Raw genomic sequence first — 26,096 nt, 5'->3', positions numbered from 1 at the left:
CAGAAAGCAAACAGCACATACCAAAGTACACAGGATAGCAGTCAGTCCTCTGCAGTGTCAGTGAAGGATCGTGTCCAACAGAATGTCATTGACAACTTCATACATTCTTATTTTAGAATAAAACCTTTGGACTTCCTTGCTGTTGGAAACTGAAAATACCCTTAGATACACGTGGCAAAGAGTTCATATCATTTCTGCTAGTTGTATCTCTGGTTAAATGGCAAATCTGTTTCCTTGTTCAGAGCCACTAAACACAAACTATAAACTTTGTTTACTTCTCTGTTTTGCTCTCCAGTCACAATCCTAATGAGCACTAGGCATGTGTGTCTCTGTCATTGGCTGTTTTGCAGCAGATTCACCGAGCTGTAGAGGTAAAATTGCAAAATTTTCTTTTCAAAGCAACAGCCCCTGATCTATTACAATAAACAAACTTCCATCTCCAAGCAACTGATCTCTTAGCAACAAGAAGCACCTGCATAAAAGATGCTACAGGGAGTGATCACCAGACAACCTATCCAGACCTGTAAGAGGAGCACACCAGGAGCCAGGACAGCACTCTCCACCGGCAAAAATCCACAAGTAACGAGCAGACACAGGTAAATTTTCAGTTCCTATTCTAGCATTTTTCTTCAAACAGTATGGGTAAGACATTAAATAAATGGGATTTATTTTTGTTTTGAGTGGGAAGTATGCCTTCTGGAGCTGCTTCGATCTGGTACTGTAATTATCTTTGTGTAAATTATATGCTGTCACTATCTAAACAGAGGGGTTTTTTACTAGAAATTATGCAGGTCTTTGGAAAAATTCTTGGTACCACAACAACAGTAATATGCTATATATTTGTCAAGTATTCTAAAAAGTTTCTTTTTTAAAAAACAGCACAATGTTCATGCAGAATAGTTATCCTAAGAAAGTGTATTCACTTTGTGCAACCTTTCAAGCTGTTTAGATTACATAAAAAATATTAAATCATTTCAGTTTTTATGGATGTGGATCCCCCAGATTAAAAAACCAAACCTTTTCAGTGTTTATGTGGTGTCTGATTTAATACTTCTGACTCTCAAGTGGATTTTTTCATGTGTACCATGGCAAAGTTATGGTGGATTACACAGCATGGGACAGACACTGCCAGATGCTGCTGCAGAGCAATGTAGAATTAGTTGGGAAGTTGTGAATTTTGGACAAACTGACATTTCCAACATCATTGTCACAGCACAGAAAAATGGATTGCAAGTGAGGTTAAAAAAGTGAGGATAGAAATCAGGTAGAACAAGTCTTGAACTGACCCTGGGAATTTTTTTATTCAAACAAATCTTGCGCTATCTCAATTGGTGCCATGGAAAAGTGCTGTCTTTCTTCTAGCTGCTATATCTCAGTTAATAATGATATCTGATTAATAAAGTCATTTGCAAAAAGAATGATTTGAGAATTGTCATGCATTCTGATTAGTTTTGAGTTAATTAGAGCTTGAGGTGCTGCAATGAAACTTTGAGGTTGACAGGAAGTGAATTACAGTCCTGCCACTAGTGCAGAAGTTTGCACAACCCCCAGCTGGTTTGGATGGTTACAAGCACTGGCACACCTGTGCTGCTTCAGGAGATGGTTTGTTTCAGATGAAAACCTGCTACCATCTCTTGTGGATGATGCTCTTCATGCATCACATTGTGGTGGTTCACAAGCAACAACAAGGCTTTTTGTGAAAAGTGTTAAAATTGGCAAGTTATTTTTCCATATCACACCTCAACCACCATATAAAGGCATAAAAAAGAGGCACTGCTCTTTTTACAACAGTAATCCAAAAAAAGTTATATTTAAATGGTGTCCTACATTTATAGAAGATATTTGCAATGAATTTGTTTCCCTGGCAAAGGGTTTTGTGACCAGTTAATTTCCAGTCACATGCCAGTACTGGGTGGTGCTAAGAAAACTGATTGACCAAACTGACTCCAGACAGCAGGAATATCAGCATTTACAACTGTAATTTTATGTTTGCAGTTCCAAACTTCTCTGCACATTGGAACTCACTGTAGACCTTGAGTAGAAAGGGTGACAAGAAATTGGAGTTTGTGGACACTGGAGTTGATAAAGTTGTGGCCACCAGCAGCACTGCAACAAGGAAGCAGCATTTTACAAGTGCTATCAAAGGCAGCTGACAGAACTTAAAATCTCAGAGAAGCAGGCTCTAGGGATAGATCCTATTCAGCTGTGAAACAAGGTAACCCTCTCATAAGAATACTCTCCAAAATTAAAAAATAAAATTCAAAGTAATAGAAGAGGCACCAAATTTAACAATCTTTCTTATCTCATAGTACAGATGTTTTTCCAACATCACAAAATCATGGCTGTGTTCTACATTTCTCTTTCCCCTGCCCTCTGACACAACATTAGGCTCCTACCTCCTCATTTACTTGTCAAGAGCCCCTTTAGATTGCCAGGATGCTCATTACTAAATTCCCACTTCCAAGCTTCTGCTGAAAGCTGTCATCTCTTCCTTCTCTCCTCCTCCTCCTCCTCTAACCTAAACAACAGATGAAGTTGTAAGTGCTATTTAGATTAGATTTCATAGTAATCAAGTGGTACAGGATTATTCTACCAGGCTATAATAATCATTCAACACTGCTAGAATACATTTCCATAATAATTAGATGGGCTAGACCTCGGCTACACAAATTCCAGCCCAGTGACTCAAACTCTAGAAATGACTGAAAAAGGGGTTTATTCCCTCATTTTCACATTTTACTATATTTATCTTCCTTTTGAGATGCAGAGTATTGAGTCAAAAGTAGAAAATAGTCCTAAAAAGGCAGAGTGCTGCAGAAGCAGAGTAATGAAAACAGTTAACTTTAAAATGTCAGCTCTGCACATTGGGACTGCAAACCCATCTGTAATGAGAGATGTCTGACAGATGCAAAGGATCAGGTGACTAAAACACAGTGAGAAGTTATTAAGTGATAAAAACAACTATGTAATAAAACAATGAAAAGTAATTAAGAAAAAAAGTACGGCAGATCGAGGACAGAAAAAGTATCACAAAAGGAGTGCAATATAAGATAACCAATAAATTGAGATGGAAAACTCTCAGGGACATCCATATTGCATCCTGAGAGAATTAAAGGATTAGAAGAGACCACAGAATCAGGGTAACAGTAAATAAATGTGCAGCCTGATGCTTACAGAGTAATTTACCTCTCACAAGGAATGGTAAGCACTCTCAAGTTTAGAAAAGTCTCCTGACTGTTCTCAGCCTTAAACCCCACAGCCTTTCAAGGAAACAAGACAATCCCTCTATCAAGGATGTGACATATGCTGTACACCTGGTGACAAATATCCACTTCAATTAAAACCTACTATTTTATATTTCAGAGGTACCGTGTTCCATCAGTCTATATCAAAATTGTCAAAAATTGTGGTACAATGGAAGCAGATCTTTAAAACAAAAATGAGGTTTGTGTGAAATAAGTCTGTTTATTTTTCCAAACTGTTTAAACCTAGATAAGTTACTTCAGATCCTGCTAATACAGGTTACTTGGGAATTTATAACTTGTATCATGCAATTACTTGGGAATTTATAAAAAGTTGCAGATTTTTTTCTCTCCTGACAGACAAACCACTCCAAAGGAAGCAACTCCAGGACTCAAGAATGGCTCTTCAAGAGTTATCAGGCATTTTTATGAACTCCTCAAAATTAAGAGAGATTTTTCACCTCCAATTCTATAATGATTTTATGAATTTTCTCTTTTACTGACAGAGTCATTAAGTACGAACCTCTAACAGAATAAGAGGTGTCAACACAGGTGTCCTTTAGATGTATGAGCTTTTCTCTTTACTGTGGACCTTTGACATCATTCTTCACAGTACCTTTAGCAAGAAAATGTTTGACAGAACCTAGAACCTTCTCCTAGTGCTTTGTAGCCAAGACTCAAAAATCAGTAATCTAAAAGGCCCTCTGCTGGCAGCTGCTTTCCCAGGTGTTGAGATCTGTAATTGCTGCAGGCCAGACAGCCTGTGCACATCCATCTATTCTGTCCCAAAAGCCCTTTCCTGTAATAGATCTCTTTTCCCCCACTGGATAGCGGGATTTTAAAAGATTTGTCCCATAAATAATAATCCAAACCAACAAATCCCTCTGATCTGAGACACCTCAACCAGCTGCAAAGGAGAAATTACGTACAGCAGAGAAGCCAAAATGAGCAAGACCAGAGAAACCTTCCTTCATGCACCATGCAAGTGGGCACCCTAACTTGGTTCCATTCCTAACTTTTTCAGTCTGCTCAGTGAATTACTGTCCAAATGGGTTTGAGTTTTTATGAGGATTAACTTCACTCGTGGGCAGCTCTTAAAAGATGCAATACACAAAAAGTAGGATAAACAGTTGAGTGGAAATATTTTTAAGGTGTTTTTTTTCATGGCCCAGCTGACTTTTGCAAAGAAAAAAAAAGAGGTTAAAAATGCAAGCCCTGAAAATCTGCTTCATTAATACTAATTGAAATGAAACAAAGAACTCCTCAATACAGGAAATGTCGACTGTTTAAGGTCTTGAGAAGTCACTTGGACTAAAGACTGTTTTAGATCAGGTCAGGAGTGTAAAAATATTCAAACCTAATACTTTGCCTTTAGTACTTTTATCTACATGACAGCACAATCCAGGATGTTAAAATTATAAATGTAACAGCAAGGTGTTGGACATAAAAAAAAAAGAAAATATTCTTTTACTCAAAATTATAAAATCATGAAGCTGGGGCAATCAAGAATCTAAAACCCAAGCCATTGCTATCTGTATATTTTGAAAAAACAGAAACCTGCCTGCATTCCACTGTCAAAACAATGATAAGATTTAGCTGTGAGTATTTAAGAGCTGAACAAGATCAAAACTCAGGGCTGATTTTTAGAAAATAAAAGGGGGAGACTCATACTTGCAAAGTACACTGTGCAAACATATCAGGGCTTTCAACTCTACCAGGGCTCACCCCGCAGATATAATATTTATACATCCACATTGGGAGGTATGAGATTGGTTTATTTCACAGCACCCAAATGCACAACCAGCTCCATACTTGTTTCCACAGGGAAGGTGAGGCAGTGAAACAACTGTGCACACAGCAGAATGTCTTGGAAATGAAAATAAAACAGAAAACACAACGTTCATCAGACCCCATCTGTGGCAATGGAGTACAAACATGAAGTTTATGCAGATCCAGAGATAAAGAAACATAAAAATGGAACTATACACCCCCAGTGTGATTTTTCCCTCTATAATGCTGTAAACTTGTATTAGTGAAAGTGACAGAAGCTGATAAAATATTTACATATACACAGGTGTGCTTTTGTTGTGGTAAGGAAGAGCACTCAAGGAAATTTAAACTAATAAATACCATGAGGTGATAAAAATGCTTGTGAATACAAACTTCTTTTCACAACACTCAAGACAGCGCAACAGCTGGATGTGTCCAGGATGGGACCTGGCCCGGGACACTCTCAGAAGGGGTGGGCTGCTCTCTACTGCAATAGCAGGGATGTTTCTAAAAGCTCACCTGGCACATTGGTCATTTTGGATCATAAAAACCCCAGAGGCCTGACACACAAAACATCCAAAAGAGAGCTCTGCATGCACCTGCAAGGTTTTAAATCACTTCTTACTTCCTTTCCCCATATTCCCTTCCTACACTCCATACATTTCCTCCCTGGACCACACACACCAGGATTCTCACTATCTAGAAAGTATTTATCCCATTCTTGCCTTAGTTTAACATAATTATAGCACTGATGGTCACTACAAAGCAAGCTCTCCTTGTTTTCTGCAACGTGAGACCAAAGCACAAGACAAAGAAGAAAGCACTTGCTGAAGATATACTGTATCTAAAAGCTTCCAGCTAAGTAAATATATCCTTTAACTTTGAAATATTGTTGCAGGAAGAAACAAAACAAATCTCTTCTTAGTTATTGCCAGAGCAGAATTAAGATGTTCTATTAATAAAATATTGTGCAGGTTCAAGCAGTACCTTTCTGTGGTTAAATGAGTTCTCACTTACATTCCTTCTCACACATATTCCTTCCCAGGTACAACTTCTTATATTTTACAATTTAATTCAAAAACATGCAAAAAACTTCCAAATTAATCCTTCTATTTATGCATGAGAGACTTGTTGTCTGTCCTTGGGTTTTCTTTCCTGTGCTCAGTGCTGGTTACAGCCTGAGTAAAAATATGGCAACAGATAATCTATGACCCTGCTTGTTATGGTATTTATTATATTTGTCAAAGTATTTAACATAAAAACCATAAATAAATGCATTTCATTATGTTACAAGCAAAGGTTGGCAGTAAAAAGAAAAAAAAATTATACATGTCATGTTTCAAACAAAAAACTCTGGTTCTAGGGTACTTTATCAGTACCACTACCATTGTTATTCTGGAAATTCAGAAACTCTGGCCCTACAGGCATGCAGGAAGAGAACAGCTAAGTAAGACAGATAAAAGCTGGCAAGTGAACTCATTCAATGCTTCCATATGTGCTGAAAGTTTAATTTCTTGTGTTTTAGTTAGAGATTTGCAAGGAGTAAACCTCAGTGTTGGCCAGCAAAGTCGATATCAGAGATAAAAGGTCTGTCAGCCAAAATATCCAAAACTATGCCTCAACATCAAGGTCAGAAAACCTTTGTTATTCCCAAGCAAAAAAATGTGTCTGCTTCATGTCTCTTTTGACTTGTGATGAAGCTTGTCCTGGCAAGCACTCCAGGCAGTCACTCTCCTTATAAAGCCACGTGCAGAGCTGATTTGCTCATTTGTAGGAACTACAAAGGGGGTGAGAGGTACCAAGCAGAGCTGAACACATCTGAGCTTTGACAGCCCCTGCCTCTCTCCCCTCTTCTCTCTCTCTGAAGCAAAGCAGAACCTCTTTAAAAAGATGGTCCTGGAAACCCTGAACCCGCTGCACTACAACATCACCAGCCTGGTACCAGACACGATGCCCGTGGCCACGGTGCCCATACTCATCCTCATGTGCTTCCTCTTTCTGATATGGAATCACGAAGAGACTTCATCAATACCAGGTAAATTAACTTTAGCTATTATGTTAGCTTTAGCTATATGCCACATTAAAGTTTTCAGAGTTATTTGTATTTGTTTCTCAAATTTAAGTGACAAAATAATGCTGAATAACCATGGTATGACAGCAAAATTTGTTATGAATCAGTTTCAGTAATAGATTTTTTTAAATTCCTGATAAAGGTAATCAGGCTTATTCTAACTTCAGAACTTCCATAATAATTGTGGCTTGGCCATATGACATTTCGTCTTCAGCTTTATTTTGTGTACACTATAAAGATATAATACTATTTTACAACTCAGGATGTTCTCATTGTCATGTGCATTATAAATTGCTTTTTGCATGTTTTAAACTTTAAGTCTCTCTAAATTGCCTTTACTCTAAACAGTTACCTAAGAAGCTGTTCAGATTTTAGGAGGTTATCAATCTTTCTCTATCTTTAGCACTGCAAACTCTCCAGAAGAAGAGCAAGATCAAATTCCCTTTCCCATCTGGAACCTTTTAGACATTAATGGCTCAACTTATTTTCCACCAGATGCAATGCCCTGCTGCATGGAGGAGAGCATGACCTCTCACAGGTGATGGACAGGAATAACCCTAAACCAATTCAATGACTCCTGGATGAAATTCTGGGAAAAGAATTGCCCAAAATAGAGTTTCTTCTTTCTAGGATGGAGCTGTTGTCCCTCCAAAAGCAAGCAGCAGCTAGAAGTTGTAGAAAGCAGCAATGAATGTAATTTTTTGAAGGTACCACTGAAAGCTCTACAGGCTCTCAGACAGTGAGACTTCACCACCACAGCTGCAGCTTGAGACTGCTCCAGAGCAGGACTGTTTGTGTCAACTGCCCAGCACAGGCTGGGACAGTCATGTTTAAAGCCTCCTTGCAAAGGGGAGATGCTCAGAGGTGTTTTTTTGTCTGTGAGCAGTGCTGAGACCAAACCTCTCTCCCCCTGTTTCTCAGGGCCAGGATACTGCATGGGCATCGGCCCCCTCATCTCGCACGGGAGATTTCTCTGGATGGGAGTAGGGAACGCCTGCAACTACTACAATAAGACATATGGAGACTTTGTGAGAGTTTGGATCAGCGGTGAAGAAACATTTATAATTAGCAAGTAAATCCTTATTTTCTATACTTAATAACTTGAAAAACTTTATATATTTACAACTTCTTTGCTACTTTATTCTAAAGCAGAATTGTAGTTATTATTTTCAAAAATTGTCCTAACAAAAGCCTATTACTTTCTGCTATTCACAGACCTTTTCCTAATCTTGTGTCTGTTTAAAGATTCTGCTGTTGAAGTTTTGGTGAATTCTCCCAATATTTTTTTGTGGCTAGGAAAGTACTGTGTCTCAATCCTAGAAATAATTTCCCATCTATTTTACTATCCGTTTATTATTAAGATAACATTCAGTTTAGGGATCTAGCCTTACTGCAATGTGGGATTGAGTCAAATTTTCATTTTCTGTGTTTTTAAATTTCTCCTTAAAGTGAAAGTAAATGCTTGAAGGTTATGGCTCCAATTCAGTGATTTAACTAAGCAAATACAGCATTATAGTATTAAGCGTAATTTCACTCCAATTAATGGGATTATTCAAGATTTCAATTATGCACCATATTAAACATAATGCTGAATCAGTCTATCATTTTATTAGCTCCAGTGGATGATTGCTTTCTTCTTAAATTGGATTATTGTAAGTCATGCCATGAAAAAGAAAAGAAAAAAAAAAAAGTAGTAAAATGTTTACCACATGTGATTGATAAAGAATCAGAACCCTTGAAGTAACAATGTCAATCAATTCATACTTTCATTAAGTAAAAGCTTTTGAAAGACAGTGCAGCATAGAGAATAATCACAGAATTTGCCACATGGTGCAAGTCAGCTTCATCTCTATTTAAACCTCTGTAGAAAGAAGTAATCATGACAAGAAAACTGTTTACATTCCTATCCTACAAAGGTGTTTCAAATATCAACTAAAGCAGTAAAAATCCTGATAATGCTCTGAATGCTTTGAAATTTCTACCAACTCTTATTGCTGTATTTCCCTCTTTTTGCTACCAGTTCATCAGAAACAAACCAGAAGTTTTGCTAAGCAATTCCAGATTTACAGTCAATACATGGTTTCTTTTCAGACATTTTTTGCTTTAAATCATTGACTGTACATAGAAAATAAGTACTTACATTTTTTTAAAGCAAGAACATAGAATAAAATTTTCAGTGGATCATAAATTCACTGCAAAACCAAACATAACCTGGCCTCTATAAAAGAAAATCAATGTCTTCTTTTTTCACCAATGTCATCTGAACTTTTAGCATCAAATCTAATACTGAGCTGCTAATGTGCAGAGAGAAGGACTTACAGACTTGTTTATAAGAGCTGATGTCTTTGGGAGGACTTCATTAAATAGTTTCATAAGGAAAACCTGCTTATGCAAGGTCACTTGACAAAATCCTTCCTTGAAACATCATGATGTGTCTCCTGCATAGAGACATGTGCTGCACTTTCTCCTTTCTGGGGACAGCTGTCAGAATTAACACCATCTTTTCACGTTCAGGGAAATACAGGTAGTATTCCCTGACATGGGAAAAAACTTTAATGTTAACTTTACCTCCAGGTCACGCAAAACTATGAAAACAAGGATCTTTGCAGTCAATAGCAAAAGCCACATTTACTTTGCCTGACTGAAAAAATAAAATAAACCCATGTTAGTAGTCTGGGGTTTGGCCCATAGACTATACTACAGAGCAAAGAAAGAAGCATATTGTTTCATTTCAGATCTTCGCTCTGATTTTATTTCTTTTGGTTGGATTCTCTTTGATCAATGTTTCATCACATCCACATTTCTGACATGCTGGCTCCCTCTAAAGGAAATTATATCCTAAAGCAAGAATGCTATCTGCCAGCACCAGGAAATTAATCTTGCTGATTGTAAATATAATTAAGCATATGATGGATTTCCCTTACATGTCTCTTTAAGAATATTTATTATTTATCTCACACGTATCATCATATTATGATGATGCACATTTAAGTGATGCATATATTTTTATGCTTTCAGTATGTGTCTGAGAGTGACCAAAGAGCTACAAAAGAATACATAGCATTGACTATACAAAAGTAAAGCTGTAATTTAGTACACATCAAATATTTTACCTAAGTATCTGATACTGGGCACTGACTAAGTATATAATATATATCTATACATTTCTATGTATACAAATTATTCAGTTTAAAATCCTTCATTAACCATTTGCATTTTAATGGAAAAATAGTTTAAATCTGAACAGAATATCTTACTGCTTTAATGTAAATTCTGAAAGCATTGATCAGGTTTTTAATTATGTAAAAGATTTTTAATTATGTAAAAGATTTTTAATTATGTAAAAGGAGCAACACTTCGTGCTAAGCATTGTACTTGCTGCTAAATTAAGAATGTGAGTCAGCACTTGGGAGCAACTGTAAAATGTCAGAATACAAATGCTGTATTTAGTCCTTGAAGCAGTTTTTTTATTTGGGTCTTTTTCCCCCTTCCTTCCCCAGATCCTCAAGTGTGTCCCATGTAATGAAGCACTGGCATTACGTGTCTCGATTTGGGAGTAAACTTGGATTACAGTGCATTGGCATGTATGAGAATGGGATCATATTTAACAACAACCCAGCACACTGGAAAGAAATTCGACCCTTTTTCACCAAAGGTAATCCAATGTGCACCGACACCCTGCATCCCTGCGACACACACGGCCACTCCTCCCTGAATGCCGTGTGTTTGTCTGAAATCCCGGTGTTTTCCTTTCAAAGAATGATAAACCAGTGAAGCTCCAGAATGGTTTTACACCAGACACTGACACAGTAACACTTGCCATTTTATCAACACTACTATCACTGAGGCATTATAAAGAAGGTACAAAAACTAACAAACCTTTTTCTCCTTGTGCACGAATGTCCCAGCTCTGTCTGGCCCCGGGCTGGTGCGGATGATCGCGATTTGCGTGGAGTCGACCACCGAGCACCTGGACAGGCTGCAGGAGGTCACCACGGAGCTGGGCAACATCAACGCGCTCAACCTCATGAGGCGGATCATGCTCGACACGTCCAACAAGCTCTTCCTCGGGGTCCCTCTGGATGGTACTGATGGTTTTGGGCCTTAGGATGGGTCTGAAAGGCATAGCCAAGGAAAAGTCATTGATACAACAACAGAGCAAGAACAGACCCTTGTATCACCACATAATTAATTGAAATTGATTTATTATTGTGTTAGTTAAAAAAGAGTTTTATATGACCAAACATTAGCTTGTCACCCATCTTAATTAACTGTACCACTTAAAGAGATTTTTATGCACCAATTTGGTACAATTCCAACATTAAATTATATTCAAGCTAGAATCTGAAATCTTTCCACCATACTAAGTGACTTCTCTGAAAAGTTCACCTAAAAATTTATGTTTTCTATGATTGCTTCAGCCTGTGGCAGAAATAATATTATCAGGACATCTAAACTGCCCATTTCAGTGTTCTGCAATAGTCCTGCTTCTGCTCTCCTGTGGGATACCCTTGGTCTGGCTGACACACCTCTGTGTCCTTGTAGCAAGTTACCAAGAGTTTCTACAAAAACCTAGACCTTTCTTAAAGTGTGCTACAAATGTTATCTACCAGTTACTTATCAAATTCCCATGAACTTAGTGGAGTAGGGAAGACAATCTTATTATTAATTTTCTGAAGGATTTATCTTACTTAACTAATGACTTTTTTAACTTTTTTTTTTTTCAGAAAATGCCATTGTGCTTAAGATTCAAAACTACTTTGATGCGTGGCAAGCACTTTTATTAAAGCCTGACATATTTTTTAAAATTTCTTGGCTGTGCAAGAAGTACAAAGATGCAGTGTAAGTATCAACCATTCTACAGAGTGTTTGCATAAGATTCTTTCTTTCTTTTTATGAAGGAGCTTTCCCTTGATACTTTCCTCTGCCTTTAAGAAACAAAATAATGACACTCGCAGAGGTGGCTGCTGAGGTATTCTGTCCTCAGAGCCAAGACAGAGCTAGGTTTGTCACTGGTGGTACAAGTAGCTGAATTCTTGGACCAGTTTAAAGCTTTGTCTATCCCAGTCCCAATTTATTCAACAAAATACCAGTTCATGCACACTCAAATGTGAAACTAAACTTCAGTTCAGACAAGGAAAAGCCATTGCATGGATGAAGTTATCTTTGCTATCCAATTGAGGACAATCAGAATAGGTTGCAGCTCATCCAAACAAGGAAACCATCTGTATTCAGGGCACAGCCCCCGAGGGGTTAACCCTTGAGTAGTACCTGGTTATTGGCTCTCTCAACATGAATTTTTGAGTCAACCACTTATTTATGAGTTAAAACTTGGTGCTTAGTGTGATAACCCATTTCAAGGTTGAGACTTTATTCCCTAAATAAGGAACATTTTGCCATTTTCCTCTTTGCAAAAACACAAAATGCCTCTTCCAGTTTTGTGATCTTGTTTTCTTGTCTTCTGCCAAAAGAGAGCTGGCTTTAAAAAGAACTGGCAGTCACTTTTTTTCATCTTGGATTTGTTTTCCATCTAGTGAGTGAAATTGCTCCTTAGGAAGGATATGTAATAAGTTGCTTTGATAATGCGACATAACATAAGGGCTTTAAGGAGAAGATCAGGTTCACCCAAACTAACTGACAGCTCTTGAGCACTAGACACAAGATTCACCTTCTCTAATATTTGCTTGCTACTTTTATTATGACACTGATTTCTGCTTTATCCTGTGATGCTGATAATAAACTATTATGGCCCAGTTAATACCAGAAAGCCCCTGCAAACAAATATTGTTATGTCAAAAGCAGGCCCATAAAAAAAGAACTTGTTAATAAAATTTTATTGCAAAGAAAAAATAGAAAGATTTCTGGATTTAAGACAATGCGAAGAACCACCACAGGATATAAAGACTTCTAATATTCTTCTGATAAACATTGCAAAAAGGACCACTTACTATTTCTAATACATAAAATATTTATAAATGCTGAGATCTTTATGGGGATTGAAGTTCTAAATATATTTACCCTATAAACACAAATTATCTATCTCAACAGTAACAAACCCACATTTGAAAAGCCTGAAGATTTCGTTCAAAAACCTTTTCAGAATACTTTTTTTAAAGAATTGCCTTTGAATCTATAATTAATTGAAAATTCCCCCAAAATTTATAACAACTTTTGAACTTTGTTTTTTCCACCACTGGAATACAAACTGTAGACACAGTATTACTATTTAAATATGAAACATTTAAATTAACTCTTCTCCAAGATACAATTTTTTCTACATTTTTCTGAAAATCATCCTTTATGTTCTCTAAATTCATTTTACTTACTGATAAAATACTGTATAAAATACAAGGAAATAAACAAATTCTCCAGAAATAGTAATACATCTTTATTCTTTAATAGTGTATATAGATGCCTTTTCCTCCTTTTCAGTCTATTCTATAAAAAGAGATTAATATTTCACTCCAGACTGACAAGCAATTATTTAAGAATAATAAGAAAATACACCTTGCCTAAGTATTACTACTTTTGCAGAGAACCACATAACTATTCTTAGGAATACTTAATTTGTGTCACCCTCTTTTCTTGGTATATCTCTGTATTTCTAGTCATACCCTGGTGCAGATATTTACCAATATGTTGGATTTCATCTGTTTTCAGCAAGGATCTTAAAGGAGCAATGGAAATTTTAATAGAACAGAAACGACAAAAGCTTTCCACTGTCGAAAAGCTGGATGAGCACATGGATTTTGCATCCCAGTTGATTTTTGCACAGGTATTTGGAATTTACTCAAAATATGGCTAGTTTTGGTGTTTCTGACATTCTTCTGAACACAGGCTTTGCAACTTAATCTTCATATGCCTCTCTAAAATTCACATCATCACAAAAGGGTGCTGAGTAGTTGGTGCTGTGGAGTGCCTGAGAGTGAGTCAAATAGGAATACTTGTACTTCAGGATCAGGTGCTTGTCATATTTATTTCATGGCTTAAACAACATTCCTGAAGCTCTTGCATCTATTCCTGAGTGTCCCTTCAGTCTTTTCCTAACCCCTCTGTATTATTTAATGTATTGCCTTTTGTTTGCAAAGGTTTCAAATGATATATAACTCAAATCTTGTATAATCTCTGACAGCTCACAAACTCTGAGGAAATGCAATAAACTAAGAAAGACCTGAGCTAAGAACACACACTTCTGCTTCCCTGTAAGACAACACACACCCATCAGAACATGAGCTTTCTGTCATTCTGTGAAAGACAAAGAATAAATGCTATTTAGCGTAAGATCAATTGTCCAGAAATTGTGCAGTCTATAGGACGTTTGTTGGCATCAGAGTTAGCAATCAATATTTTTTCCAAAATTGCCTTTTTTTTCTTTTCCTCCAGAACAGAGGGGATCTGACTGCTGAGAATGTGAACCAGTGTGTGCTGGAGATGATGATTGCTGCTCCTGACACTCTGTCTGTGACTCTCTTCTTTATGTTAATCCTGATTGCAGAGCACCCCACAGTGGAAGAGGAGATGATGAGAGAAATTGAAACCGTTGTGGGTAAGCAGGAGCTGCAAAGTCAGTGATGTGGGAATATAATTTTGTTTCAGCAGTGATCTAATTTAGTTTATCTAAACCAGATAATTTTAAGCACTTTCTCCTAACTGAAGCTTTTGCTGTAAAACATATGAACTACTATTGTATGTAAAAGATTATATTAAAGAGCAGATGAAAAAATGTGAGAAATTTTTAAAATAAAATAAAACCTGAATAATCAGAATTGATAATCTATTAGAAATAACATGGTATATTCTCTCCTCAGCAAGTACACTGTAAAATCAGCACTCACCTCAAATTTCATTGAAATTATTTTCCAGTTACCCTGAAATAGCAAAAGGGGGCACTTGTTTCAAATAATTCTAATCACCAGGATTTCTCTGTGCTAAAATACAGAACTTCTCTAAGTTTCATTATGACTCTAGAAGAAAAAGACTAGACAAATTTAAATTATATTCTGCTGTCATCCATTTTGATCTCAAATTGGCCTCCTCTAAGTACTAATTACTAACTATTCAAAACATAATCAAGATATTCCAAATTTGTATTCTTCCCCTTCTCTAGCCTTCATTCAAAGCCTGACACTGAACCAATATAGAAACTAATTTCATCCACTCTTATTTAAGACTTACTTCTGGTCTGTTAAACACTAGAAAATGTATCACAAGTTTTTTACTCTTTTTCTAATGTACTTTTAATAATCCTTATTTTACTGTCCTCATGAAAGTACTCACTCACTCATTTTCCTTACTTCTTTCTGAAGCCTCACCTTCTAAGGTAGAAATGTTTTTCCTTAAGGAAGTGCCCAGCACAAGTTTATCAAATTTTGTCTGGCAAGGCTGCCCCACAGCAGGCAGCCTGCAGCCCCTGCTCACCTTGTGAGCAGCAGTGAAGCTCCCAGGGGCAGCAATCCCAGCACTGCCACTGCTGCTGGAACCTTCTCATCCCACCTGGAATGGTCAGGGACGGGATGGACACCCAGCCACACCCAGCCCCACAGTGGAAATGTAAGGTCCCTACAGAATTAGCTCCAGACTATCCCCAGGTTCTGTTTGCTGTCATCTCTTTAAAGATTTATTTGTTGTGCCTTGTTGGTCTTTTGTGCAATTTGTTGCTGACAAGAACAGACTCAGAGTGTGTTGTTCTGATTTCTTAAGATTTTCTACAGCCTTCTGAGTTTACATTCTTGTAGCAAACTTTCTCACACGTTTTCTGTAAATAACTTATTGTTTTGCATTCCTTCATAGAGGCAGAAAATTTTGATAAGTGAGACTTTCACCTTCCAATCCACTGTCACCTTCAGAAAACTATAAATACTAGAAAATAAACAGAAATATACAGAAATATAAAGAAAATAAACTTTCTCTTTTTTACCTTTACTATAGCAACAGCTCACGTCGTGCTTTCTTGTGTCCTATAGTAACAAGAGCGTTAAGAAGATGAGAAGATTGTTAATTAACAAACTAGGGTTTATGCTAATGAACAACACATCAGATTCCCTCAATAAGTAAGGCTACACAAAACTCCTTAGGATCTGTTGGATCCTTCCTAGAACTTCAGAACCCAAGAATCTTCCCAAAATGTTCTGATATTTGTACAAAGTAAATTCCTAACCAGCTAATCTCTTCACCATCTGCTTTATCCCACAAGGCGACAGAGACATACAAAGTGATGACATGCCAAACTTAAAAATTGTGGAGAATTTTATTTATGAGAGCATGAGATACCAGCCAGTTGTGGACTTGATCATGAGGAAAGCGTTACAGGATGATGTCATTGATGGCTACCCTGTGAAAAAGGGCACAAATATCATCCTCAATATCGGCCGTATGCACAAACTCGAATTCTTCCCAAAGCCAAACGAGTTTTCTCTTGAAAATTTTGAGAAAAATGTAAGTTTTCCATCTTACTTCTTACAGAAATTTGGATATTATTAATTGCTAATGTCTCTTCCTCTTGCTTTGCTCAAGAACTTTCTGACCATAAGGCTGTTTTCCCTTTGTCTAAGTGCCTAGTTAGCTATACAACCTGCTGATTACTTCATTATTATTATTAGAGCTGGGCAGATATTTTCCTGTCAAGCTGCCTTTTAAACAAAAAAGTCTTATAATATAGAAAACAGTTTTTCCAGACAGAATAGTTTTGATTTAAAAAATCTCTGATTAATTTTGTCAGACACACATGGTTGCCATTATATCCCCTGACACTGGACAAAATAAAGAGGTTTTAGGGGGCTAGAACCATGCCAGCAGCCCACACAGAGCTGAAGCTGAGGATTTTCTGTAGAGGTGAAGCAGTGTAGTAACTTCTGAGAGACTGGGGATCTAGTGCCCATGTTATTCTTTTTTTTTTCTTTTTAAATTAATAATATTTTATAGACCGTAATGAAAATTTTAAGTTCTAGCTAATTTAATACTGCAGATGTTGAGTAATTAAGTACCCGTTCAGCACTGAATTTCAAATGAAGTTACATCCTAACTGCCAGGAGAACTATAATCAAAATATGAATATTTTTTCTTCTTGTAATTCCCTATTATTCAAATCATCCTTCAGATTACTTACTCAGACCTCTGCTCTGCTGATTACTGATGAAACAATTGGTTTTGTGAAACTGTATTTGTTCAGCAATAATAACCTGGACAGATTAAAACCGCACTGATATGTTAGCAGCTGCACACTTGAGCACTGACAGCAGCAGCTTCAGCTTTAAAGAAAGAAACAGACTGCTTTAATACACCAAAATATACACACCAGTAAAAACACCTTAAGCTAAGGGGGGAAAAAAAAAGAGATGAGCATTCAAGCCAGAAAAAAACTTTAAGGTTAACCTATTTCTTATCAAAAAATCTAAGAGTATCAAATATGCCACACACAAAAAATGAGCATTAATCCACTTAGTTAATATTTCTCAACTACTGTTGGATTACCCTGAGCAAATCCTGCACACAGCATTAAAAACAACGGCTCAAAAAAAAAGTTTTTGTAGAAAATTCAAGAGTAAGTGATGAAGTTTATCAAAATTACAATTCCCTGTGAATAGACTCCATTTTGCCGCCCATTATTTACATTCCAAGTATTTCTATCAAAAATTGGTATCTTGTTTAATTTATGAAGATATTTTGCTACTAAAAATATTTCCCCTTGACCAAATATTTAACCACACATTTTCTATCTGACTTGATGCATTCTTTTTGCCACATAACTATTCTGGCAGGCACAATTTTCCTCCAGTTCTCTAAGTGAGTAGCAACCCACAGCATTATTTATGATAAGATGCCATTGTTAGAATCTAAACATTTTTCCATTTTCACAGGCTGTGCCTTTGCCATTGTGCTGTACTGCCAGCTGCTCTACTTGCTCTGTGTTATAAACACTTGTATTTATCTATAATTTTTCCAAAAGCACAGCTCAGTTTATTTAAAAAAAAATTAAACAGAACACTTCTCTCAGTCTGAAAATAAGAAAAAATGGTATACTTTTTTCAAGATGATTTGATATAACTAAATGTTTTCTATTCTTGTTAAATGGGAAATCAGAACATGGTTAATACATGACTTTTTAAAAAAGAATAAAAATAATTTCTTTATAACTAGACTTTATTTTTAACTGATTAAACTGATTTAACTGATTTAACTGATCTACTCAATGGCAATAAAAGTAGCAGAAACTGGCTGCTGATTCTTCAGTAGTCCTGGGAATTCTGCATTTCATATTTCAGCTGACAGGACACAAGACAATAATTTTATGTGTTATCTCTCTATTAGATATCAAAATTTTTAACAATAATTTTATGACAAATTAGTTCTCAGAAACATTAGCTTTATAATTGCAAATGGAGCAGGCGTATGGCTTAGTGATTACTTCAGACAAAGCATAAACCTGTATTTCAGATATTTATAAGCTTTATAATGAACATTTTCTGAAGAACTTTTCAATGAGCTTTAATGCATTTGAAGAGCAGGGGCTTCACTGCATTTCACAGCTTGTGGTGAAATCCCTGTAGTTCCCAGGATAAACAGACAAATACATGAACAGAATTCAATCGTTTAACTGTACAATCCTTCCTACCTCTAAATTTCCAAGGGCTGGTCCATACTTCTGTCATTGTCTGTAGCTGGGTGTGACTTGGGTGGGATTCCCAGAGTGAAATGAGGAATTGCTCCTAAAAGATTTTTCCACAAGTTCTTCAGACTATATGTGCTACCAATTTCCACCATTATTTTCACTGCCTTTATGGAGGAAAATCTGAGTTTATTCCTCACGTTGCTCTCCGCAGGTTCCTTCCCGCTATTTCCAGCCCTTTGGGTTCGGCCCCCGGAGCTGCGTGGGGAAGTTCATTGCCATGGTCATGATGAAGGCGATCCTAGTGACTCTTCTGAGGCGCTGCAGAGTGCAGACTATGAAAGGAAGAGGCCTGAACAACATCCAGAAAAACAATGACTTATCCATGCACCCCATAGAAAGGCAGCCTCTGCTGGAGATGGTTTTTACACCCAGAAGAAATGAAAACGAGAATCAGGGTGATGGAATGGATCAGCACTAAAGTTACAGGATTTTCTCAACCACTAAGAAATATTCATCATTCCTAGTTAAATACAGAAACTAAAATGTTTTGTTGCCCCTAAATGACTTCAGGTGACACCTTGTTCTGCCTGTGCAGCAGAACCACAGGCTGCAATTGGAAAGACTGAAAGTACTGAATAATTCTGTGTAGATGATGGCATGCTCTACAATTCCTGATTACATTTTAAAACCATAGAGTTTAGAAAAATGTATGCCTTCCCTTTCAAACACTGCCAGTTCAGAGGTTTGAGGGTCAACAAATGAACATACCTGATGTGTGTTTAATTCCCTTTTCCCCTGCCTTCCTGAGGATGAACCTAGCAATATTTGACCACAGCAAAAGCTCTAATTATCTGTTTTCAAGACAGCTGAATTAATAATATTAGTTCATTTCAAGACCAAGAAACAGTTTAAAGTATTTAAAAGGCCTATAATTTGTAAAGAAATGTTTGAACAAGAAGTCATTCAAACATTTTTCTTTACCATGTTTTGCTGTCCTGTTAAACAGATACCAAATATTTACAGTGTTACATAGATTTTACCAATAGCAGCAATTTGCAGAGTACTAGGTAATAATGGTAGTTGAGATAACTGTTCTAGGTTTTTAAAACCCAGTCTCTTGCTGCAGGGGATCTGTAAACAACTTAATAAAAGCCATGTGAGAATGAGGGAATGAGCACCAAACATTGCCACCAGCATTTCATGGGCGGGGTGACTTTCAGCCCCACCTCCTCACCTGACTGACTATAGAAATTTCCCACTCCCCTCAGCTTGAATGAAGAAGGTCAAATTCCCTCTAAGCTGCTTAAGATGTGCCAAGTCTTTTTTTGACCTGGTTTTAGTTGCTCAATTCTACTTCAGAGAGTAAGAGCCCATGTTCCCACAGCACAGCAGCAGACAGTGTCCCTCCCTACTGATCCAAATAACTCCTGGTGCTCTTGGAAAAGAGCTCTGGGCTGTGTCTTGGTCCATGCCCACTGATGAGGAGAGGTTCTGAGCTCTCACAAGAGGCAAATATAAGTAACTCTGGGTAAGTGTCCAGAGTTTAGTAGTGACAAAGGAGAGAAGTTCTGAACTAACAAGCAGATTGCTAGAAAATGTTTTTCAAGATGTTTTGCATACACGGGTTTTTATTTTAACTATGAACCAGGCTGGGGTTTATACTTAATCCTTAACAGGAAAAAGGGAAAACTACTCAACCTTTTTGTTCAGAATTGACCTATCTTGAAATCTGTACAGTCTGGACATTGATATCTTTACTAGCCTAATGAGGAGTTGCCAACTTGGTCAAGAAGAAAAAGATCTTCCTGGCTTAATGACAACATTCCTTGACAGAGATTTTCCATTTTTATTAAGCTTGAGTTTTCATACTGTGTAACACAAAGAAAGGGATTTTCCATATGAAGTGCCTTGATGAAGACAACCCAACCAATGTACAACAGGCTTTATATTAACCTTTTCCTTCCAAGTCATTTAAACCATAATAGAAGGCAAGAAAAAAAAAAAAGAAAAAAGAGAAAAAAGAGAAAAATTGTGTCTTTACTTTGAAAATATAATTAAAATTGATTAATTTACCTATTTCTTCAGACCAATGATCTCAGGCACAAGTCCAGCAGGGAAAGATCTATCCAGTAGCACAGAAAAACTGCAAAAACCCAACAAATAATCATGTGCCCCACCCAGAGGTAATGAATTAGACTGGGAATGGTGACAAAGAAGAGGAGCTGCATATTTAGGGTAATTCTCAAAACAACATACAAATTTTGTACAGCAATTTTAAAGAAATCAAACTTGAATGCATTAGTTAAAGAATTTATTGCAGCTAGGTTACTTTTAGAACTTTCTCCATAACATTTGCATTATACCAAAAATTACAACAGTGAAGTGCAATCCCGTACCACCTGTACATACAGACAAAACTGGGCAGTTGAAGACACAAAGAAATAGGATTTAATGGTAAGACTCAATGGTCTTTTCTAAATTAAAAGGTTCTATGTTTTCTAGGACTTCTGGTTTTTAGGTCATGAAGTGACACAGTGGTATGAATCTGTGGAATATCTAATGTAACTTCTGTCTACATTTTTTGTACCCTTTAAACTAGGAAATCGATAAAGCAGAAGAAAAAACAACAATCAAATGCAATGATGTTTAAAACCATTTTACTCATTCTGTATCATAAAACACTTCAGGGTACTTCAGTGGGCACGTATTTCTTATTTACGTAAGAAGTCTGAATAGAAATCCACTGACGGCTTTTTTCTTGGGAATAAACTACTATTTTATACACAGGATACATATCTTTGCTTATTTCACACACAAAACCAATTTTGTAGTGATAATTTACTGTCTGATTTTCCCACTTAATAATTATAGGCTCGTCCAAGTAAAATTTTTCACAAGCTTGAAATTAATAAATTATCATTCAAATTTTGAAGTAATTTTATGAAATCAAATAGATGAAAGATGCATGCTGCTCTGATTTCTTGAATGTATTCTATATTGTTGAATTTGTAGGCTGGAACTTCAGAAACATGATTACTATAATTATTCTATGGACAAAATAAAACAGTATAGTTTTTTACTTTTTGTCAGCAAGGCAACAGAGTTATTTCCCATTGTGTTTGAAGTACAATCTTTCTGGTATGTTTTGAACATAGCATTTCTGGTCCTCTGGTTTCTACAGGATTTTGTTTGGTCCACATTTGGACAGCAGAGCTGTAATTAAGAGGAGCTCTCAGCTCATCTGAGTCCTGTTCTCCCTGACTTTATCATGGCTGTTCCTCAGTGGTCTATTTGCATGAATATTTGCACTTCAAGGTCCATCTCCCCATCCCATAATCTCACACGTGCTTGAGAGCTGCTCTGGGGAAGCAGAGTTTCAGAACTTGCTGTGTGGGTATGAACAGATTCAACCTCTCACTGTAAGGACAGAGCTCTGATTTTTAAACAGTGTTTTCTCACCAGGTACTGTACAAATTCAAGTGGATTTTTAAACTACATCAAGTCCACAGTCATCAGGTGACTGTTCCATGAATGTTCAATCCATTGACACACAACAAACCTGGCTGTGTTTTGGACTTCACTGTGATTATGAGCTGCTCACAGCACATGGATGTGGATGTTGTCAGCAAATAAAACAAACATCAAATAAAAGTTGTATGCAAAAGAGTTTAAAGTCATGTTTCATCATGTTTTCCCCATCTGAGAATCACAATATAGTATTAAAATGTATGAGTGTGTCTGCATGCATGAACAGATCAATGTACCGAAATCTACGATGTTCTAAAAATCAAAACTCCCCCTGAATTTAGACACTATATTATTGCCAAGATATTTTTCATGATAGTAAGAAAGCACAATTAAGATAATTTAAATTGATACAAGACTACTTTCCTAGGAGTGCACTTTATCAAAGCTTTAAAAGAAGGGAGAAGAGGTAGGCTTTGGTGGTTCTTAAGATAACAGATATTTGTTAATAAAACCAAAAAAGTTGGCTTAATGATACAAATAAAGGACTCAGCTATCAGTGAGAAAAGTATCCAAAGTATTAAAAAAAATGTAACAAATAAAATAATTAAACTGACTATACAGTTCAAAGTAAAAATTTCATCCCATTTTCTACTCATAAAAAGACAGCATGACAAACTCAATTTGTATCCAATGCCTAATTTCTTTCACTGTCAAATTAAAAGCTTTCAGAATGATAAACATCTGACTGAGTGACAGGGAACTGGAAGGTAGTAAATTGCACACTAAAAAAACAAAACTCTTTAACATAGCTAAGCAAATAGATTTTTCAGACAGTGACCTGATCTTGAGATGAAAATATTTATCCTAGAATAAAAATATCTAGGATATTTTATTTGAATTTATAATATTTACCTAGGATAAATAAAAATATTTATCCTAGTTTCACAAGTTGTATTAGTAATTTTTAAACATTAATAAAAAATTCTCATTTTATAGCTTGTTCACTTTCTGTATTCCCCAATACAATCCAATGTTAGAGCCTCAGAACTGAATCTAATATTCCATTAAATTCAATTCTAACCTCAAAAGAAAATTCCACTTGACAGTTTCCAGTAGAAAGGGATACAGTGCTGTTTGATAGAGGAAAATAGTTCAGAACTTAAGCCAAATCTGCTGGAAATAAATTTGCAATTTAAAACTGGAATTTGCTCCTGACATAGAATTTTAAACAGGCTGTTACCCAGGACTTAAGGGGTTAAGACAACAGTCTGAACAGCTGATGTTGTGTCGAGTCCTACCTACAGTTACTGTAAGCCTTAAAATTTAGGATATCTATTTATGAAAGTGCTGGCTTTGCATGCTGTTATAACTGTGCCTGTTTCAAACACAGATTTTTAATTTTACAGTTTAGGCAAGCAGTGGATTGCACAGCCACTCTCCTGCAGCACTCATTTCAAAGCCCTGCTGCTGCCCTGGACTGAGCTGATGTTACCCCGGCAGGTTCCTCCTGCTGCCTCTTTCTGTGCAGGGAACTCTGCTCAGGTGCAAACGCAGCCCAGGAACTCTCAGGAGCGTCTCAGGGCCCAGCAGATGGCGAATTTCTCCTGCCACAAGCACAGCCCAGCCTTGGCCAAGTCCCTGCGGATGGGCCAGAGCTGAGAGCCAAGAGACTCCCGGGCTCACTCCGTTATTAAACGCTGCTTGAGGAAAACCTGCAATCATTCAAAGTATGGACATGGAGAGAAAACCAGCCCAGGAATAGAATTTATTAGCAATAAATCATTCTGCTTATTTAGTATTCCAATTACCACTGGCATAGAACATTTTCCAGTATCACCTTTTGCTAAAAGAATTCCCCCATTCTAGTCGAATCTTTATGTATCATTTGGCATCAAGATCAGCAGAACCTTACTTGGTAGGGCTTAAAATTATTTCTGAGAAACTGTAAGGCTCTGCTGGTATTTTAAGTAGAATTCAATAATTAATTTGATGTATAGATAGCAATTTGATGTATAGATACCAACACATTCTCTCAATACAATATCTTAATACAATATTTTCCCAGTTGCTGGCTTAATTTAATGTAGTGCCTCTATGGCATTATTCCACAGTAGAACAGCAATCACAGAAAACATTCTGGTCTTTGAAGTTAGATTTTTATGAGTAATGCAGGGCCCAACACTTCATGGAGCCTCACCACACTTATACATAAAGTACCGACTTATCAGCCCAAGAATTGAGCAGGTTTTCATAAATCTTTATTCTTTAATTAATTGCTGGTCAAAATCAGGTCAGATGCAAAAGAGGGTGTATTTGGCACAATGTGCACAATTCTATTAAACAACCTGATTAGAGCTGAAACACCTCCCACTGGATTTCAATCATTTAATTCTTCTTTAATTTCAGAAGGACTGATTACCACTTCACTCAATGCCTTATAAACTTACCCTTACCTTGTAATGATATGTAGATGGAGTTGAATTTCATTCTCCATTTAATAATCATTGAAATATTCTTGGCAAGTAATTATAGATCAAAATAACTATATTCAGAAACTGCATCTTCTAACACCTATGTGCTTATTTGTATTTATATTAATCCTTTTTTAATTCCAACAAATATTGGAAGATATTTTTCAGTGTTAAACAATAGTTCAAGCGAGACATGAGAAGAGTATAAATCAGTATTATTATAATATTAAGTATGGTGCTAACTGCATTAAGAAAATTGCCACTTACTGCCATTTCAGAAAGCACATCATTAAATTTGCAAAAGAACTCAGTCCAGCTACTGAATGAATTCTGAGGCAGCTGCAGATGGATCCTTTTCTGTTTGAAATGTTTTCAAATGGAATAGCACCAGCCCAGATGTATACAAATGAAACTGTATGCATGGTCTTCCTTCTAATGTTAACAACAATGCAAGATAAATCCATTCTATGGAAGTGTTATCAATCCATTGTATTATTTTACCTAAAGAACTGAAAGCATGTTATGAGTATCAATTAAATATTCACAATGATGCTGATTTGATAAACTCCTGCCTCAAGGAGAGGTTACATTTAAAAAACAATGTAACTGTGTAGCTCTGTACCAAATTACTTGTGGCCCCTTCACTCAGACAAGGTTTAGTCAAAACCCCAAGACGTCGGGACAATGACCCATTTTAAATGTCTTTGCGTAGGTGTCAGGATATATTTGAGTCTGCATCTATGAGGATGGTGTGAGTAAACAAGATTACATACACAGTAAACATAAACCATGCCATTAACAGTTTAACCAAAGGCTGCAGAGCAGGAACCATCCCTGACAATTCTTTGGCTCCAACCTCCAGCAGAAAGTTTCAGACTAATGGGAACTGGGAAGGTGAGCCAGCTCCTCCTGTAAATGTGGCTCCAGAGAACCTACAGGTGAAGATGATGGCATCACCATCAGGAAGAACACCTTGTCAGAACAATGGTATGATGCCTTGTTGTGTCACCCCACCTTGGAAGGATTGACCTTAATAATAATTATGTATAATTTTATTACCTAATCGAGATGCAAGAACACTTCAAGAAGGATCTATACATCTTGTTAAAGTATGCCAGTTGTGATTTATTATGGCTTCCTTATCATTATTAACTAGGTTAGCAGTAAATTATTGTGTGTTTACCTTTGTTGCAGACAAATATCCCACTTAAAATAACACGTGCAAGAACCTCAAACTTTGGTTGGCTGTTTTTTCAACAGCTACTTAAAATTATATCAAGGAATGACAGCTCCCCATTTTCAGCTCCTGCTACTCACTCACTACAGCTCTTTGTCACAATAGCAGCGTGTCACCTGGCAAATACAAAAGTCTGTGGAAATTCTCTTAAATTAGTCTCTTATCACTAATCAGTCCTGGAAATTCCATGGAAACTGTGGCACGACTCCACAAAGGATAAATTGGTTTG

At 36.7% G+C, this 26,096-nt stretch overlaps 1 protein-coding gene across 2 annotated transcripts; it reads left to right on the top strand.

The window, feature by feature from the left end:
• The first annotated feature begins 195 nt into the window (after window positions 1-195).
• Window positions 196-22,359, top strand: CYP19A1 (cytochrome P450 family 19 subfamily A member 1). 2 transcript variants are annotated; one of them, XM_012569124.5, is made up of 10 exons: window positions 196-596; window positions 6,880-7,047; window positions 8,005-8,155; window positions 10,584-10,738; window positions 10,992-11,168; window positions 11,811-11,925; window positions 13,744-13,858; window positions 14,467-14,629; window positions 16,277-16,518; window positions 18,903-22,359. In XM_012569124.5, the coding sequence occupies exons 2-10, from the start codon at window positions 6,903-6,905 to the stop codon at window positions 19,167-19,169; spliced, it is 1,530 nt and encodes a 509-aa protein (XP_012424578.4). In that variant the 5' UTR covers window positions 196-596; window positions 6,880-6,902; the 3' UTR covers window positions 19,170-22,359.
• The last annotated feature ends 3,737 nt before the right edge of the window (window positions 22,360-26,096 follow it).

Source organism: Taeniopygia guttata, chromosome 10 (genome assembly GCF_048771995.1).
Source record: "Taeniopygia guttata chromosome 10, bTaeGut7.mat, whole genome shotgun sequence".
Classification (NCBI taxonomy): domain Eukaryota; kingdom Metazoa; phylum Chordata; class Aves; order Passeriformes; family Estrildidae; genus Taeniopygia; species Taeniopygia guttata.
The sequence above is the reverse complement of the archived record's forward strand: the minus strand, read 5'-3'. Positions and strand labels throughout refer to the sequence as shown.

Coding starts and splice junctions, on each gene's coding strand:
- CYP19A1 (XM_012569124.5), top strand. CDS start 6,903: ATGGTCCTGGAAACCCTGAACCCGCTGCACTACAACATCACCAGCCTG. Junction 10,739..10,991: donor TCGACCCTTTTTCACCAAAG/GTAATCCAATGT, acceptor CGAATGTCCCAG/CTCTGTCTGGCCCCGGGCTG. Junction 16,519..18,902: donor TTGAAAATTTTGAGAAAAAT/GTAAGTTTTCCA, acceptor TGCTCTCCGCAG/GTTCCTTCCCGCTATTTCCA.